At 66.0% G+C, this 15,781-nt stretch overlaps 3 protein-coding genes across 8 annotated transcripts; 1 reads left to right on the plus strand and 2 right to left on the minus strand.

Annotated features, from left to right (window-relative positions):
• Positions 1-226: 226 nt before the first annotated feature.
• On the minus strand, positions 227-3,341 carry ZNF576 (zinc finger protein 576). Of its 5 annotated transcripts, none has more exons than XM_062177028.1 (3): positions 3,189-3,341; positions 2,509-2,609; positions 227-2,045 (listed from the first exon to the last, which is right to left on the minus strand). In XM_062177028.1, the coding sequence occupies exons 1-3, from the start codon at positions 3,236-3,238 to the stop codon at positions 1,618-1,620; spliced, it is 579 nt and encodes a 192-aa protein (XP_062033012.1). In that variant the 5' UTR covers positions 3,239-3,341; the 3' UTR covers positions 227-1,617. The 5 variants fall into 5 exon arrangements, with proteins under 5 accessions (XP_062033012.1, XP_062033015.1, XP_062033014.1 ...); XM_062177031.1 differs by having other exon boundaries at positions 3,085-3,288; XM_062177030.1 differs by lacking the exon at positions 3,189-3,341 and adding an exon at positions 2,918-3,044.
• A 155-nt stretch (positions 3,342-3,496) lies between these two features.
• Positions 3,497-9,987, plus strand: IRGQ (immunity related GTPase Q). The gene is made up of 3 exons (XM_062176956.1): positions 3,497-3,573; positions 3,745-4,273; positions 5,370-9,987. Exons 2-3 carry the CDS (start codon positions 3,747-3,749, stop codon positions 6,676-6,678), a joined length of 1,836 nt encoding a protein of 611 aa, XP_062032940.1. The 5' UTR covers positions 3,497-3,573; positions 3,745-3,746; the 3' UTR covers positions 6,679-9,987.
• A 2,548-nt stretch (positions 9,988-12,535) lies between these two features.
• On the minus strand, positions 12,536-15,700 carry PINLYP (phospholipase A2 inhibitor and LY6/PLAUR domain containing). 2 transcript variants are annotated; one of them, XM_062177309.1, is made up of 6 exons: positions 15,419-15,700; positions 15,060-15,206; positions 14,228-14,344; positions 13,096-13,248; positions 12,832-12,975; positions 12,536-12,746 (listed from the first exon to the last, which is right to left on the minus strand). In XM_062177309.1, the coding sequence occupies exons 2-6, from the start codon at positions 15,127-15,129 to the stop codon at positions 12,592-12,594; spliced, it is 639 nt and encodes a 212-aa protein (XP_062033293.1). In that variant the 5' UTR covers positions 15,130-15,206; positions 15,419-15,700; the 3' UTR covers positions 12,536-12,591. The 2 variants fall into 2 exon arrangements, with proteins under 2 accessions (XP_062033293.1, XP_062033292.1); XM_062177308.1 differs by having other exon boundaries at positions 15,380-15,700.
• Between the last annotated feature and the right edge of the window lie 81 nt (positions 15,701-15,781).

Genomic DNA, 15,781 nt, shown 5'->3' on the forward strand with positions numbered 1-15,781 from the left:
GCCAACTGACTCCAAACCCCAGCTAGGAGATGGAGGCTAGCCCTGCCCCCACACACTCCCCCGACGTGGCACTGGCCAAACTCAGAGCAGGCTGTGTCTGTTAGAACAGGGCTCCACAGTCTTGTGCTGTGAGTGGCGGGTGAGAATTACCCACACTGCGGGCTGGGAGACACGAGGTCTCTGTTGCAACCACTCAGATCTGGTCCAGACGGAAGCAGCCGTCAACAACACAAAATGAACATGAGTGTGTTCCAGTAAGACTTTATTTGCAAAGCCAGGCACCAGGCTCGATTTGGCCAGAGTCTGCAGACCTCTGTCGGGCTGTATGTGATAGAGACCCCAAATGACGGTGGCTTGCTCTCTTGCATAACAGAATGGAAATGGGCCGCGCTGGTGCTGCTCCATGAGGTGGGCCCACGCCCCGGGCTCCTGCTGTCTCTCGCTCTGCCCTCCCACGTGTTGCTCTTGACCTCGTGGGCTGAGATGGCTGCACACCGAGTCCACATTCCACTTAGGAAGGTAAAGAAGCCCCTTTCCCAAACTTGGGGATTCTGCCCGGGGAATTCAGCTTGAACTCAGTCAAATGGCCACATCTAGCTGCAAGGCACTATGGGAAATGGCGTCTTTCCAGTTCCCAGGTACCCGGCCACAAACTGGGAGCTGCCTCTCAGTCTGCCTCATCCACTCCACTCCACACGGGACCTGGAGTGCGGCAGGTGGCAGCCAGGCCCCGTGGGCTCATCCACAGCCTGGGGCGGCAGCTGCCCCTCGAAGCCTTGGCCCTGCCCCTGCCGACGGTCAGGCCTGCACCCGGCCTTCCGGCAGAGCTGAAGACAGGATCGCAACAGAGGCCAGCGGAAGAAAACACAACAGCCGGTGTCTCTGTTGGACTCCAAGCCAATTTCCCTCCAGCGCTCGGCCAGCTCTGCCCTGCGCGCCCCCTCCCGGCCCTGAGTGTGCTGGGGGGGTGGGAGGTTTCTTGTCCAAACGCTGGAGCTGCCCTGCGCTTCCTCTGGTGTCTGTTTTTAGAGGCTGCGCCTGCTAGCTTGCTCACGCACAGAAAACACTCCGTGACGAGAAGCGCTCACAGGGTTATTTTAAGGGGCCTTAAGCTATCTCCAGCTGGTGCCACTTCAACGCCGGGGCCCCTCTGAGTGGGGAGAGACAAGGCCTCCACTGCAGACGCCACCCCCGCAATGCCTCGGGGTGCAGCTCTCAGCGTCGCCGCCCCTCCCCAAGAGGAGCTCGCCCGGTAGCGTCGCCTCCTTTCCCTGCCCCCATCCAGGCACAGATCCAAGGCACGGTGCCCTGACAGCCCATGGCATCCATCTGGGGAGAATTAAAGGTGATTACGCAATCTGCAGCTAGCTCTTTAATTGGGAGTGAGGGAGATAAAAATAAAATTTCCCTCTTGCTCATTTTTTAAAAACAAAAGCTCTCAACGATGATCTGATCTCACGGCTCCCTACGGGCCCCACGTCCTCCACAGCGCAGAATCTTCCAGGTCCTGTGCGTCACGAGCCCTGGCCTTCCTGGGGAGGGACCTCCGCCCCCCACCTTAGCTGGGCCCCAGCAGCCCTAGCGCCCCCATCGCTGCGGGGAGGGCTCGGGCTGCACTCAGAGCTCCCCCCGAGCGTGCCGGATGTAGTGCTGGTGCAGCCCTGCCTCCTGGGCAAAATCCTGGCCACACTCGGTGCAGGCGAAGGGGCGGGCCACGTGCACCTGCCGGTGTCTCCGCAGGTGTCTCCGCAGAGAGCCGGTCTGCGCAAAGGCCTTGCCGCAGTCGGGACACGGGAAGCGGGCCCGCGCGGCGGCGGCTGCACCTGCAGGGGGCGCACGCGCGCCGGGGCCGTGGCTCCGCTGGTGGAGGATCAGGGCCTCGGAGGAGAGGAAGGGGCGGGTGCAGATGAAGCAGACGAAGAGCACCCCCCGCAGCTTCTGGGCCACGAAGTCGGCCGGGTGCTCCCGCTTCAGGTGGCGCTCCAGGAACTTGGAGTCGGCGAAGGTGATGAGGCAGCGGCTGCACTGCGGGGCCTCCAGGGGGCCTGCGCGAGTGGGAGAGGCCGGGGTCGCCCACCGGGGGTCTCCAGGCCTCCCCCAAGCCCCAGACCCACGCCCACGATGGCCATGGCGGGCCGGACGGGGCCGTGGTGGGCCTGCCTTACGGACGAATGGACTCAGGCCCACCGAGGTCGCTGGACCCGGAGGTGACCCCGAGAGTCGCGCTGCCCGGGACGCGCACTTCCTCGGCAGGTACGGGCGCTGGCCTGGCCGCGGGCCCTCTCTGCCCCGGCTCTCACCCAACGTCCTAGTGCCCACTTGGTGACGGAGTGAGGTCCCCAGGGTGAATGCATCCTGCCCGGCCGCCTGCCTTGCTCCACTGGCCGCAGGCCGCCCCACGAAGGCCGTGCGCGGTGGGCAGCGGCAGCCGTCGGCACAGGGGCCACCCCAGGCCCCGGACCCAGACGCTGGACGGCGCCCCTTTATGGCATCGGCCCCTGTACTCACGGATGCGGCCCCCCGGGCGGCCGGGACGCCTCTCGCTGGGCGACTCCTGCGGCTCCAAGGTCTCCTCAGGGTGCGGGTTCTCCATGGTGACCGCGGCCCCTCTGGTCAAGGGAGGAGCCCGTGTGAGCGAGGGGTGAGGCCGCTCGGCTGTCCCCGCCGATCCCACGACCTCCGCCCTCGACAGGGCTGCTCCTCGCCCACCTTTGACCCCCCCAAGATGTACCCATCTCCTTGAACTCTCTGATGGGGCCGCCCCTAGAGAGCTCAAACCTAAAGGCTTGGGCTCCCCGTGTCTGTGGCGCCCCTAAAGCCTGCTCGCTTGTGTGACCTGTGACCCCGCCGCATCAAGCCAACTCCCTGAACTCAGAGCGTGGGACCCTGGACCTCCATCAGCCTCAGGGGCACCCACCCCTTCAGCCTGCCTCTCCCCGGAAGACATCCCTCTCTGCCATCCTGGGGTGCCCCACCCGGAGCCCCCGCCGCCCGCACGCGCTGCCGGCCTCACTGTCCCGCAAGCACTGCCTTGGGCCCCCGGCTCCCCAGGCGGGTCGCCCCGGCCTCCGCTCCTCTCCGTACAGCAGAGGCTGCCTCGCGCTGCGCCTGTCACTGGCGCCCCACAGCGCCGCCACCCGCAGGGAAGCGACGTAGGGCCCGTGGCATTTCGGGGTTCCCGCTGCTACCGAACGTTTCCGCCTGAGGTGCCTCTCGAAGCCGAGCCCGTGGTTGCCATCCGGAAGTAGTACAGTCGCCAGCCCGGGCCTCCAAATAACGGGCGGGGGGGGGAAGGCTGCTCGGGGGTCCTTCCTTGCCCTGGGACGCGTTATGATGACGTTGCGGTCGCCGTGCCGTACAAGCCGAAGCGCTACGCGCGAGTGCGCAGGCGCCGTGGCCCGCGCATTGTTCCGGGCGCTCGTGCAGTGCGGCCGTCCTGCGCAGGCGCCGCGAGGAAGGCCGCGTCTCTGCGGCCTGAGTGACGTCAGCGCAGGGCCTGGCGGACGCGTCCCGGCGCCCACGCCTCAGAGCCCAGCTCCGCAGGGGCGAGGCCGCCGCCAGCTGTGCTCGCAGGTGCGTCGGCGCTCCCGGGCGGAGGAGGGGTGAGGATAGAAAGGGGGAATGGCCGGAGAGGAGGCAGAGCGGCGGCCGGGGGGCCTGGGCGCTGGGTCTCGGGGCACGGAGGAGGGGCCCGGAGTCTGGGTGCCCCGTGACCGCGGCCGGCCGTCCCCCCTTGCCTTCCAGCCATGCCTCCGCCCAGGGGCGACGTGACCGCCCTGTTCCTGGGGCCCCCGGGAGCCGGCAAGTCCGCGCTCATCGGGGCGCTGTGCAGCAGTGCGGACCTGGTGGAGATCCCCGAGGGACGGCCGGACGCCGGGGTGCCCAGGCTGAGAGCCGCAGGCCCCGGGCTCTTCCTGGGCGAGCTGAGCTGCCCGCCCGCCGCGCCCGGGCCCTGGGCGGCCGAAGCCGACGTGCTGGTGCTGGTGCTGCCCGGAGCCGAGGGCAGTGGGGAGCCCTTGGCGCCGGCGCTGGGCGAGGCGGCGCGGGCTGCCCTCGCCCGGGGAGCCCCGCTGCTGGCCGTGCGGGCGCTGCGCCCCGGGGCTTCGCAGAGTGACGCGCAGGCCCGGGAGCAGACCGCCGCCCTGCTGGACCGCGCGGGGCTGGGGGCGGCCGCCCTGTTCGTGCTGCCTGCGGACTGGGCCGGCAGCGAGGACTGCGAGGAGCTGGAGCGCCTGCGGGGGGCGCTGCGGAGCCGGGCGGAGGCGCTGCAGAGGTGAGCGCCGGGTCTCAGGCTGGGCTGGGGAGGCCGGGGCCCCACTCACCCCATCACTGTGCCCTTTGAGGGCCGCGAGGCTCCTCCTCCAGGCTCAGCCCCTCAGTGTGGGGCGGAGGTCAGGAGGCTGCACCCCAAGTGAGGCCCTGGGCCAAGACCCACTGGAGGTCCTGACTCCCTCCCCAGTCACAAGCCCCCCTTCCTAGCGACAGTTCTGGGAGAGGTCGGCTTTATCACCCAAACACTGCCCCAGACCGGGGGTCTGTCTGGTGCAGCTTGTTGGTGAGCCCTATAGGCCCTGGTTCTCAAGCGGCCCCGGCACTCTAAATCCACACCTTCCCTGAGCTTGATTGATTTTAAAGGGGTGCGTGCACGCGTGCGTGCACGCGTGCCTATTTGAAAGGCACAGAGAGAGCCAGAGAGACATCTCCCGCCTGTTGGTCCACTTCCCAATGGCAGCAATAGCCAGGCTCTAGGTCCCCGACGTGGGCGAAGGGGCTCAAGCACTCGGGCCATCTTCCACTGCTCTCCCTGGCACATTGGCAGGGAGCTGGATCAGAAGCGGAGCAGCCAGGCTGCGAGGTGGGATGCCGGCCTCTCGGGGTGTGGCTCGGTGCACGGTGCCACAGCGCCGCCCTGCTGGTGCCTGGTGCTCTCCCCGCTCCCCTTGTCCCGGCTCCTCTGGTTTCTGTGCCCGTTTGCTGGCGACCTCCCAGATTCCCTTGTCAAGCACGTCGTCCTAGGACAGCCTCAGCGTGGCGGGCTGGTGCAGGGGCCTGGGACTGGCTGTCCTTGGCGTCACCGGCCTCAGGTGGCCGTGGCCACACCTCCTTGGGTAGGAACTAGGACCTGGGCTTCCTCGCTTCAGCACGGGGCACCCGCGGGCCTCGTCCTGGTCCCCATGAGCTGCCTGTCAGGATTTTGCCTTTGTTGTGTGCCCCGCCCCCGGTGAGGTCTTGGGTTCTGTTTGAAACCTGACCTCCAGCCAACCGCGGACACCACCCAGGGCTGCTCGGAGCCCCTCCCACCATGGGTGCCGCCCCTGCCTCTGGAATTGTTCCCAACGCAGCCCTCTGCCTTCTCCCCCCACCTGCAGGCTCCTGCCAGCGGCCCAGGATGGCTTCGAGGTGCTGGGTGCGGCCGAGCTGGAGGCTGTGCGCGAGGCCTTCGAGAAGGGAGGCCTGGAGGCAGCTCTGTCGTGGGTGCGAGCAGGCCTGGAGCGCCTGGGCAGCGCACGGCTGGACCTGGCCGTGGCCGGCGCAGCGGGCATGAGCCTCGTGCTGGACGCGCTCCTCGGACTGGATCCCGGCCACCCAGGGGCAGTGCCCTCCCCCGCGCCCGCCGGGCCCGCCCCGTTCCCGGCCCCGGAGCGCCCCAATGTGGTGTTCTGGGTTGTGCCGTTGGACCCCGCTGGTGGTGCTGCCCCGGCCGCCACCACCCCTCACCCGACCCACTACGATGCCCTCATCCTGGTCACCTCGGGGGCCCCCAGTGAGGAGGACTGGGCCCAGGTCCGGGCCTTGGTGCCACCGGACGCGGCGCTCGTCTGCGTGCGAACAGATGGCGAGGGCGAGGATCCGGAGGCCCCAGAAGAAGAGGAGACGGTGGGGAAGCCGAGCGGCGGGGGCCGAGTGGAGCCTGCGCCGGGAGACGGGAGGGAGAAAGCGGGCCCCGGGCCGCAGGCAGCAGGCGCAGGGGAGGGCGCGGAGAGGGCCGCGAGCCGGCGTCCGCAGCAGGGCGGCGGCGGCGGGGATGCGGAGGGCTCGGCCGCCTTGAGCCCCGAAGACGAGACCTGGGAGGTGCTGGAGGAGACGCCGCCGCCCGTGTTCCCCCTGCGGCCGGCCGGGCTCGCGGCGCTGAGCGAGTGGCTGCAGCGCGCGCTGCCCCCGGCCCAAGCGGGCGCGCTCCTGCTGGCGCTGCCGCCCGCGTCCCCCGGCGCGGCCCGGAGGAAGGCGGCCGCGCTGCGGGCCGGGGCCTGGCGGCCGGCGCTGCTGGCCAGCCTGGCGGCGGCGGCGGCCCCAGTCCCGGGGCTGGGCTGGGCCTGCGACGTGGCGCTCCTGCGGGGTCAGCTGGCGGAGTGGAGGCGGGCGCTGGGGCTCGAACCCACGGCGCTGGCGAGACGGGAGCGCGCCCTGGGCCTGGCTCCTGGGGAGCTGGCGGCGCGCACTCGCTTCCCGGGGCCGGTGACGCGCGCCGAGGTGGAAGCCAGGCTGGGCGCCTGGGCGGGCGAGGGCACTGCCGGAGGCGCGGCGCTGGGCGCGCTCTCCTTCCTGTGGCCCGCGGGGGGCGCGGCGGCCACGGGCGGCCTGGGCTACCGCGCGGCGCACGGCGTCCTGCTGCAGGCGCTGGATGAGATGCAGGCAGACGCGGAGGCCGTGCTGGCGCCCCCGGAGCCCTCCGCGTGAGGGGTGGGGGCCTGACTGGCTGCTGGCCCCCCAGGGGACTTAGGATCTAAGTCCCTGTTAGGGGGAAGGGGACGTGGGAGTCTGGGCTGCTGGGGGTAACAGGGTGGGGGCAGGTGCTTGTAGGAGAGGAGAGACGGGGGCTCGGAGACTTGACCTCTAGATTCCTGCGTGGGGAGGGGAGTTGGGGCCTGGACTCCCACGAGGGCGTCCATCTTGTCTCCAAGGGCGCGGAAGCGGAGGTTGTTGGGCGTCTAGTCCTCCGGGGGAAGAAGTCGTGATTCCTGGTGGCTGGGGACCTGCACTGGCTCCCGTATGGGGAAGAGGGACCCGACGGCCCGGCAAGCTGGACCCTTTGGGCTTCACCCCCTCCTGGGGACAGTGGGCTTTGAGCTCTCACTGGGGGGAGGAGTCCTGGGGGGCTTGGACCCTAACTCGTGGGGGTGTGGGGGGTCCGTGTCTGGGGCAGGGAGCGGGAGACCCCTTGGTGTCTTGGGGAATAGGGACCAGTCCAACACCTGCTCTCAGGGGTCTCAAACATGGGAGGGGGCGACAGTCTGCACACGGCGGGCCCCGAGGGTCCCCAGAGACCAGGGATGAGGCCTTGTGGACGGGGAAGGGCTGGGACCCGTTCACCGGGGTGCCCCCGCGGGTCCCTCACGTCGTCGGATCCTGGTAGCGTGTCTGTCTTGCAGTGAGACTGCCCTGTGTTAGAGGTGCTCAGTGAGGGAGGGCTCTCCTGGGGGTGTCTCCCTTTGCCTCTTTCGGGTTTTTATCCTTTTTCGGTCTTGGTTTCCTCTGTCGCTAAACCTTAGCCCTTTCTGACCTCGGTGTTCGTGCACCTGCCTTTTGGGAAAAGCAGCTGTGCTGCCCTCTGGTGTACACACAGGGTGTTGCAGTGAGCGGGGAGGTGGGGGGCAGAATCGAGAATGTGCCAGGGTCTAGGCTGCCAGCTCTGTGCGCGGGGGAAGCCGCGGGTTACAGAGTGCTGCAGTGTCCGACAGAGAAGGGGGCCTGCGAGGCCGTCTAGAGCCTCATGGTGGAGGGAGCCAGGTCTGGGGAGGGCAGGCTGGAGGCCAGCAGCGCACAGCAAGGCCTGTGCGTTGTCTGCCCCCTGCCCCATCCAGCCTGCTAGATCTTCCTTCCTGTGCTCGAGTAAGCCACCTTGGGCTCTGCCTCAGGGCCTTGGCACTGCCGTTTTGCTCCCGGCCCCGCCAGGTCTCTGCCCAGATGCCCTCCGGAGAGGCCTTCCTGCCCTCCCTAAGGGCGCAGCTCACACAGTCCCGTCCTTGATCTCGCCCAGCCGATTTGCCTTGTGCCGGCTATGACGGTTAGAAGTGATTTTGTTTACTTGCCTTTTTGTTGCGCACTGATGCTTTGCCTGTCTTGTCCTCTGGTAGCCCCCAGCACCTACAACAGTGCCTGACACACAGCAGGTGCCTGGTAAATATTAACCCATTGGCCGGTGGGAGAACTGGGGCTGCAGTTTGGATCCTTGGCCTCTCGGCACAGGACGGAAAAGGGAACAAGATGGGGAGGAACAAGCCTTCAGTGGGAGCAGGTGCCCCTGCCTGGGGCGGGGCCTGGGTAGCAAGCACAGGTGCCTTATCTTCCCATCTAGGATCCTAAGGGCTGGGCCAGAACCACGAGGACCCCCAGGTCCTGTTTCCTGTGACGGCTGTGGACCAGGGCAGGAGAGCTGAGGGACAGTGCCCCCTCCAGCTTGCACCCCCACCCCCGCACAGACAGGGAAAACATTTGTCCTGAAAACTTATCCCCCCCGGCCCCGGGACTGCTGCATCCATGTCTGGAGCACCAGGTACACCTGTGTGTCTGCCCCGCCTCGGCCTGGGTCCGTCCCCTCCACGCACGTGGCAGCCGTGCAGCCGTGGGGCTGAGGGAGCAGTGCCGAGCGGGCCGCCCGTATGTAATACCAGACGCTCCCAGGCTCGGTGGAAACCGGGGGCTCACCGTAATACGTTCTACTTAACCCCATCTACCCGTTATGACCGCTTCCCCGTAGGATCAGCGTCTGGTCCCGTTATTTTACAGTCATCTGTGCTAAGTCTTTGAAGTCTGGACGGTCATTAACACGGAGCACAAGCCGATCCAGGTGACAGATGCTCATCAGAAATGCTTTACCTCTATTTATTTATTTATTTAATTTATTTGAGAGCGTGCATGTGCCCCCACCCACTAGTTCCGTCCCTGGCTGATGCCTGGCACCTGGAACCCAGTCACAACATCGCCACAGGAGCCAGAGCCGGGTCTGGAACCCGGGTCCCCCAGCGTGGAACGTAGTCATCTTAACCATTAGGCTCAGCGACCTGCACTGGCATTCCACAGAGGTCAGAGCTGGGGGGGATTCGCAGGCCCAAGGACATTGACGCTTTTCCAGTGGCTGGGGGCAGTAGGACCCTAAACGCATTAAGCAGACCTGGAAGTGCGGCCCCTCAGTGGCACCGGTCACAGTTTCAGTGCTCGGCAGCCACACGGGGTTGGCGGTTACCCCCGGCACACAGCAGCTGCACGGCACAGGAAGTTGTGGTCACATAGCTAGCTCTCGGGTCTTGCCTGTGGGATGCTCTTGAACAAGCCACCCAGCAAGTGACGTCTACCTCGCAGTTATTGTGAGAATTGTGTACGTGGCCCCCCACACGCGCACACACACCCACGCAGCAGACCGCAGCGACCGGCCCTGGGCTCCCCCGTCTCCCCATCACCTGTGCTCACAGACTGCGCTGCTCTCACTCCGCCAGTGGCTCAGATCCGGTCCTGTCTGGTGTCGCTGCTCCGTGCGATTCCCTCTGCCCATGTGCCATGAAGCTCACGCCAGAGCAGGCAGGACAGCTGTGTGTGCGTGTGTGTGCGCGCGCACGTGTGTCCCCTGGGGAATCTGGATGCGCTGTACCGTTGTTGATGAGCACCCTCGGATTTCGCGGCTGATGGGGGAAGCTGCCTTTTAAGTCAGCAAGACCCGGGCCGCACCAGGTTGTGTCTGGGGAGCGTCCTGCGACCCCCTTGTGGATGAACACTGACAGCCGCGTGCGGTTGGGGGGGGGGTCTGAGCGGCACCTCGGGGCTGGAAGACCCTCGAAGGCGGGGACTCCTGGAAATGGGTGATGGATCTTGGTGCTGCCATTGCACCCGGCAGGACAGGCACAAAAAACCTGGGTGGACGGCCGAGAACCTCCTCGCGTGCTGAGCTCCTGTGTCGCCGCGTGATGGCAGAGTGACTGGTGTCCAGCGCAGGACAAACTGGGGAGTGGGCAGCCTGTGGTGCTTTTTGGAAGAATGAATAAAAACAAGTAGAAATCCACTGCGTGTCTGCCCTTCATTTTATTTAAAAGGAGAGAGGAGACGACAGAGACCTTCCTAAATGCCTACAACAGAACCAGGACCTGGGACTCCGTCTGGGTCTCCCCGGGGAATGGCAGGGACCTGGCTACCTGGGCCGGCACCTGCTGCTGCCTGGGGCACGCGCCGGCAGGAAGCTGGAGCAGAAGTGCAGCAGGACTTGAAACGGGTGCTCTGGCGGGATGTGGGTGTGCCGAGCGGTGCCTTCGCCGCTGCACCAAAGGCCTGCCCACGTGTGTGCTTTTGGGGCTTCAAGGAGGTGTCGGGGGGGGGGGATGCTTAGGGTTTCGACTGGGCCGGAAGCCTGGACTCCTGGGTCCGAGGGAGGAAGTGGCTGGGGCTGGGGGAATCGGCACAGGAGAGAATTCCCTCAGCTGGGGTCAAGAGACCTCATCTGAGTTCCACTCCCTAGACGGGTGCACGTGGACTCAGGCTGATGAGACCTTGAGTCTGTGGGGGTAAAGGCGCCTTAGCCATGCTGTCAGCTGGGCCGGTCCAAGTCGTTCACCTGCTCTGTAGCCGTGACCTTGCGCTGCTTCTGCGCATCCTGACTGGAGACGACCATGTGATCTGCTTTGGCCTCTGCGGCATCAGACACGATGCAAAAAAAAAAAGTGCCTGTGCATTGGGACCGCCCCCCTCTCTCTGTCTTTGAAGGTTTTTATTTATTTGAAAGGTAGGGTTAGAGAGGGAGAAAAATGGAGGAACCTTCCATCCGCTGGTTCACCTCCAAATGGCTGCAAAAGCTGAGGCTGCGCCAGGCAGAAGCCAGGAGCCTGGAGCTCCATCCGGGTCTCCCACGTGGGTGGTAGGGGCCAAATACTCAGGCCGTCCTCCACTGCTTTCCCAGGCGCACTAGCAGGGAGCTGTACGGGAAGCCGAACAGCTGGGACTCGAACCAGCGATCATACAGCGTGCCAGCACGGCAGGCGGCAACTGAACCCGCTGTGCCACAGTGCCAGCGCCGGGCCCTCCTCTCTTGCTGCCCCTGGGACCCTACACATCAAGAAGCCCAGACTAACCTGCTGCATGGTAATAAGACACGTGGCCCAGTTACCCTTGACACCCACCTGTCACCGGCCAACCCTGGGACAGAGCCACCCAGCTCATCCCCGACCAGGCTGCAGACCCACGGACTCATGCATTAAATAAAGACGATTGTTCCAAACCGCTCAGTTTTGTCACGGAGCAGAGGAGATAATGGAGACGGACTCAGTTCCCTTTCTCTCCGCTGTGGTCTCCTTCTCCCCAGCAGCAGGGCCCGAGGGTTAGAATCCCAAGGGCTGGCAGTGTGTAGCTTCATAACCTCCCCGTGACACCCCACCCTCAACCTCAGACTGCCACCGCGCAGGAAATCGGCCGAAGAGCAGCCTCTGCCAAGGGGCCGCAGTGGCAGGGTCTCTGACCTCCGACGCGGGGCGGCACTGCCCTTCCGGCTCCCGTGTGGCTGGGTGGGGCCGCGGGAGCTGTGAATATTAAGTCGTTTCTGGGTCCCAGCGTCTAGTCACCTTGGGAGACTTTCCCGGGCGCTTTCCCGTAGCAAAGAAACTGGCCACACTCAAGGTGGTAGCTGCCCTTGACTTGAACAGACACGGAGCGGAGGCAAAAGTAAAAACCCACCCGTCCGCCTCCCGCCGGGGAAGGGAATCCACGTCCCAGCTCCGTTCACGTTGGGTTTGGCCCTAGGACTCATTTCCTCGGCCACAGCCTCAGATACACCTGACTTTGGGCTGCTGGGATCTGACGTGAGAACATCTGCCAGGGACCCACTGGTCCCAGAGGATGCTAGAGGCCCAGGGGGGAGACAGGAGCCCTCCTCCCAAGCCAAAGCCAAACCAGCCAGCCACAGACCCTCAGGAAGAAGAACACCGCCGGCCGCTCGGAATCTCAGTTCTGGGATGGTTTGTCACACAGCATTCCTGGAGCGTTAGCTGACGCCTGTAACCTCACTGCCTTCAACCCGAGAGCAGGGGCTTGGTCACTGTAATAATCAGTCAGTCTGGACTGATGGCACCTGCCCGCTCACCGCACTCTGTGAGTGGCAGCTGTCAGCCAGACTGCTCAGCCCTGTCTTCTTCCATCTGACTGACAGCAACCCTACCGAGTGACCCAACTATCAAGACCCACGTATTTCGGACAAAAAGAGGTGCGTGGGGTGGGGGTAGGGAGGGGTTAACCCGGAGGGGTGATCATGGAAGCCCCTGCCGCTTCCAGCTATTTGGCCCAAGGCAGGTGACACCCACAGTCTGCCTCAGTTTGTCCATCTGTAGAATGGGGGTGGTGACAACAACTTCACAGTGGTGACCACAAAACGAGGGGACAGCAAGGACAACGCTTAGCACCAGGGTCTGGTGAGGAGCAAGCTCTTAAAGGGCAGAGCCATTCCCTCTCTTCCTGGAAAGCGGGGGTGGTTCGCAAAGAGGGGTGAGACCCGAAACTTCTGCACCCCACTTCCCCAACACGTATCGCAGCAAAAGACTCGGGCTCGCTCTATTAACCTGTCTCCTTTATAGGCACACGGGGAGCTGCCGGCTGAGGACGCACGGACACCTGGGTTCTTCACTCGGCCCTGCCGGGAGGCCAGGGGGCTGGCAGGCAGTCGGCTCTCCGCAGGAAGTAGAGATACGAGGCCGAGGGCACCTCGGCGCCGGCCTTCGTGTGGCAGGCGCTCTCTGTGGCACAGCCCCGCGTGGCAAATTTGGTGTTGAAGATACCTGGGAGGGGGATTTGGGGGAGAGGTCAGGTTCTCCCCTCCCCGGAGCTCACGCCCCCGCCTCCAGGGAGCCAGCGGCGCCTCACCAGCCTGCACGTTGCCGGCGAAGTAGATGCAGTGGGTCTCCTGGCCGACACAGCGGACGCCCCGGGTGCCCGGGCACGTCTCCTGGAAGGGCGCTATGCAAGACGGGCACATGCGGCCATTCTCGGTTCGGTTGTTCTGCGGGGCTGAGCAGCCAGGACGCCGTGTAAGGTGGGTGCGGGGCGTGTGGGCCGCCCCCGCAGCCCCCAGGCCACCCTGCGGACGACGGACGCTGCACGCGTGCGCTTGGGCGCCGCCGCACTTACGGGGCACGGAGCCTTGGTTGCAGCCGTCGGTCTGGCAGCAGTGCGCATTGGAGACCATGTAGTCGTCACGGCTCATGGTGGTGGACACGAAGCCCGAGTAGCAGTCGCTGAACTTGATGCAGGCCTTGAGGGTGCTGACCGACTGGCTGCCCTCTGCGGGGCGCGGGGACGGGAGGGGACAGCGGTGGCATCGGCCGCCCCGCACTCCCCAACCCCGCAGCTTCCTGGGGTGCTCTCTCCCCCTGCCCCTAGAGCCGGACGCCCCGCCTCTCTGCCTGGCCAGGGGTCTGCAGTGACTCATCCGGTTAAACCCAACCTTGGTGGGCCTAAACCCTAGCGGGCTTTTCCCCGTCGAGTGCCCGCCCGACGCGGCCCCATCCACCCTCCTCTCCCTGCCCCGTGCAGAGTGGTCTTTTCCAGGCCACCCCCACATCTGTGAAGTGGTCTCGTCCAGTCTCCCCACTTTACCTGCCCCCCACCCCCACGCACCTGCCCGTGGTCTCCTCCCCCCGACCCCGGGATGCTGCCCCGGCCACTCGCGCGCGCGTCCTCCACGGCCACTCTACCTCCTCCGGTGGGAGGGGGTCACGTGGTGGTCTCTCCCAGCCCGTTCAAAGGGTTCTGCATCTCCCCTCGCCCCGCGACCCTTGCCCGCCAGGCCCTCCCTCCACGCGGGGCCCCGCAGGCCCCTCTCCCCACTCGCGCTCACGCACTGCCTTCGCCCCTCCACGCGGGGGCCCCGCGCCCGTCACCGCGCCCTCTCGTCATGCGTGCCTGTCCTCCCTCAGGTCTGCCAGGGCCTCGTCCGTTTCGGCCCCGCCCTCCCCCCACCCACGGGTAAACTCCGTGGTCCTCTTCCCTCGCCGTCGGGGCGGGCCCCTTTCCTGCCTCAGCCCCCACTCCCCCGCAGCGGCCTCTGCCCCTTCACGCACCTGCTCCCGCGCCAGCCCACCCGGCTTCGCCTTCCTCGCCTCATCCCACACCCCCATCTCCTCCTGCCGCAGACAGACCCATTCTCCGAACCCCCGACCGCACCGGTTCCCAGCCCACCACTCCATCCTCCCCCTCCGCCCACGCGAAGTGGCATCGCCTGCCCACCGCCCCGCCCCTCGGACATCACGCCCCCGCCTACTTGTGCTGGACTCGCCCACCAGGACCACGCAGGCGTCCTTGCCGGCCTCGCACGTCTTCATTCTCCCGCTGCACGTGGGCCCGGATCCCTTGCACACCTCACAGGTTAGGGGGCGCCCTGCAGGGGGGAGGGCGGGGGGCTGCCGTCAGGGGTGCGGTGGCCTTCGGCTCGGATGTTGGCATCCCGGGGCGGCGGGGTGGGGAGGGGCCCGCGTCCCCTGGTGTTTTCACGGGCAGGGTGTGGGTCCAGGGACACAGGTGGCCATGCCCGCCCAGCTGCTGTCAGGGGCGGGATGCGACTCTGCCCCGGAGCCTGGTTACCTAATTACAAGGCTGGGGACCTTGGACGCCAGGGTCCTTCTGAGAAAGCTTGGAGGCAGGGAGCAGTCAAGGTCAAGGATTCTATGGGCTTTTGTGAGACCTCAGATCCAGCTGGGGCTTGGGTGTGCGACTGCCTCCCTGTAGGTCCCTGGAGACAATGGGCGCTCTGACAGGCAGGCGCTTGAGGTTAGGGTCTGCATTCCAGGTCAGGGAGGGAGGGTGAGGAGGCAGCCGGCCGCCTGGCCCAGCTTCCCGTGTGGAAGGGAGGAGAGGGCTGGGGCGCTGAGCTGGGAGTCCAGGGGGAATCTCCCTGTTGATTTGAAATTCCCGGGGACTCGGATGTTTTCTTTAGGGGGCCCTACCTGGGAGACAGGGGATTCGAGTCCGCCAAGCCCCCTCTCCCGGGGAACCGGTCAGGACCTCCTGTAGCCCATGCCTTCTCCACGGTTGGGAACCCTCAGGTTCCTCCCTGGAGGGCCTGGTGGAAGGAGCCCAGGTCCCTGGCCACTTACCCAGCCCTGGGAGGGTGCAGAGCAACGTGAGGGCCAGCAGGAAGTGCCCCGGTCTTGTGGACGGCCTCATGGTGTGTGAACCTGAGGTCCCGGGTCCCCTGCCCTTATAGGAAGCTGAAGAGGGGCGGATCCGGACCCACCTTCACCCTGGGGTGAGACAGCTGAGGTCAGAACCCAGGGCCGGCCTCTGCAGCCTCCAGGTTGGGGAGGCGGAGCCAGAGACCTGGACATCTTGTCCCCAGCGCCCTCCTCCGCGGGACCCAGGGACTCCGGGCTCGCAGCCCCTTCTCCCGCCAGGACCCAGTGCCCTGCCTTCTCACCTCCGCACCGCCCATAGTTCGGTGGGGTCACTTAATTACCCCGTGAAACTAAAGCGGCTGCAGAGATTGGGTCTCCTCTCCTCTCCCCAAGGAGGCGTCCAGCGTGGGTGGGGCCCGACCTGGGGCGCGCCCGGCGTGTCCAGGCTCGTCCTGCGGGGGCCAGGCGCCCTGTCTCCCTTGTCTTCTCTCTTTCACGTGCTTGGCACACACTCCCTCTGTTGTGTTTGGTTTGTGTCCAGCTCTGACCCCGCCCAGGGCTGTGCCCCTGGGTCTCCAGGGGCCCGAACAGAGAGGTGCCTGTCAGAGGCGGGCGTGGTAGGAGGCAGATGCCCACGGGCCACGTGTTGCAAACTTGCGTGCGAGCAGCTGTGTACGCGGTTTGGAGCTGAGACTGTGTGTGCG

This window comes from Lepus europaeus, chromosome 19, assembly GCF_033115175.1.
Source record: "Lepus europaeus isolate LE1 chromosome 19, mLepTim1.pri, whole genome shotgun sequence".
Lineage (NCBI taxonomy): Eukaryota > Metazoa > Chordata > Mammalia > Lagomorpha > Leporidae > Lepus > Lepus europaeus.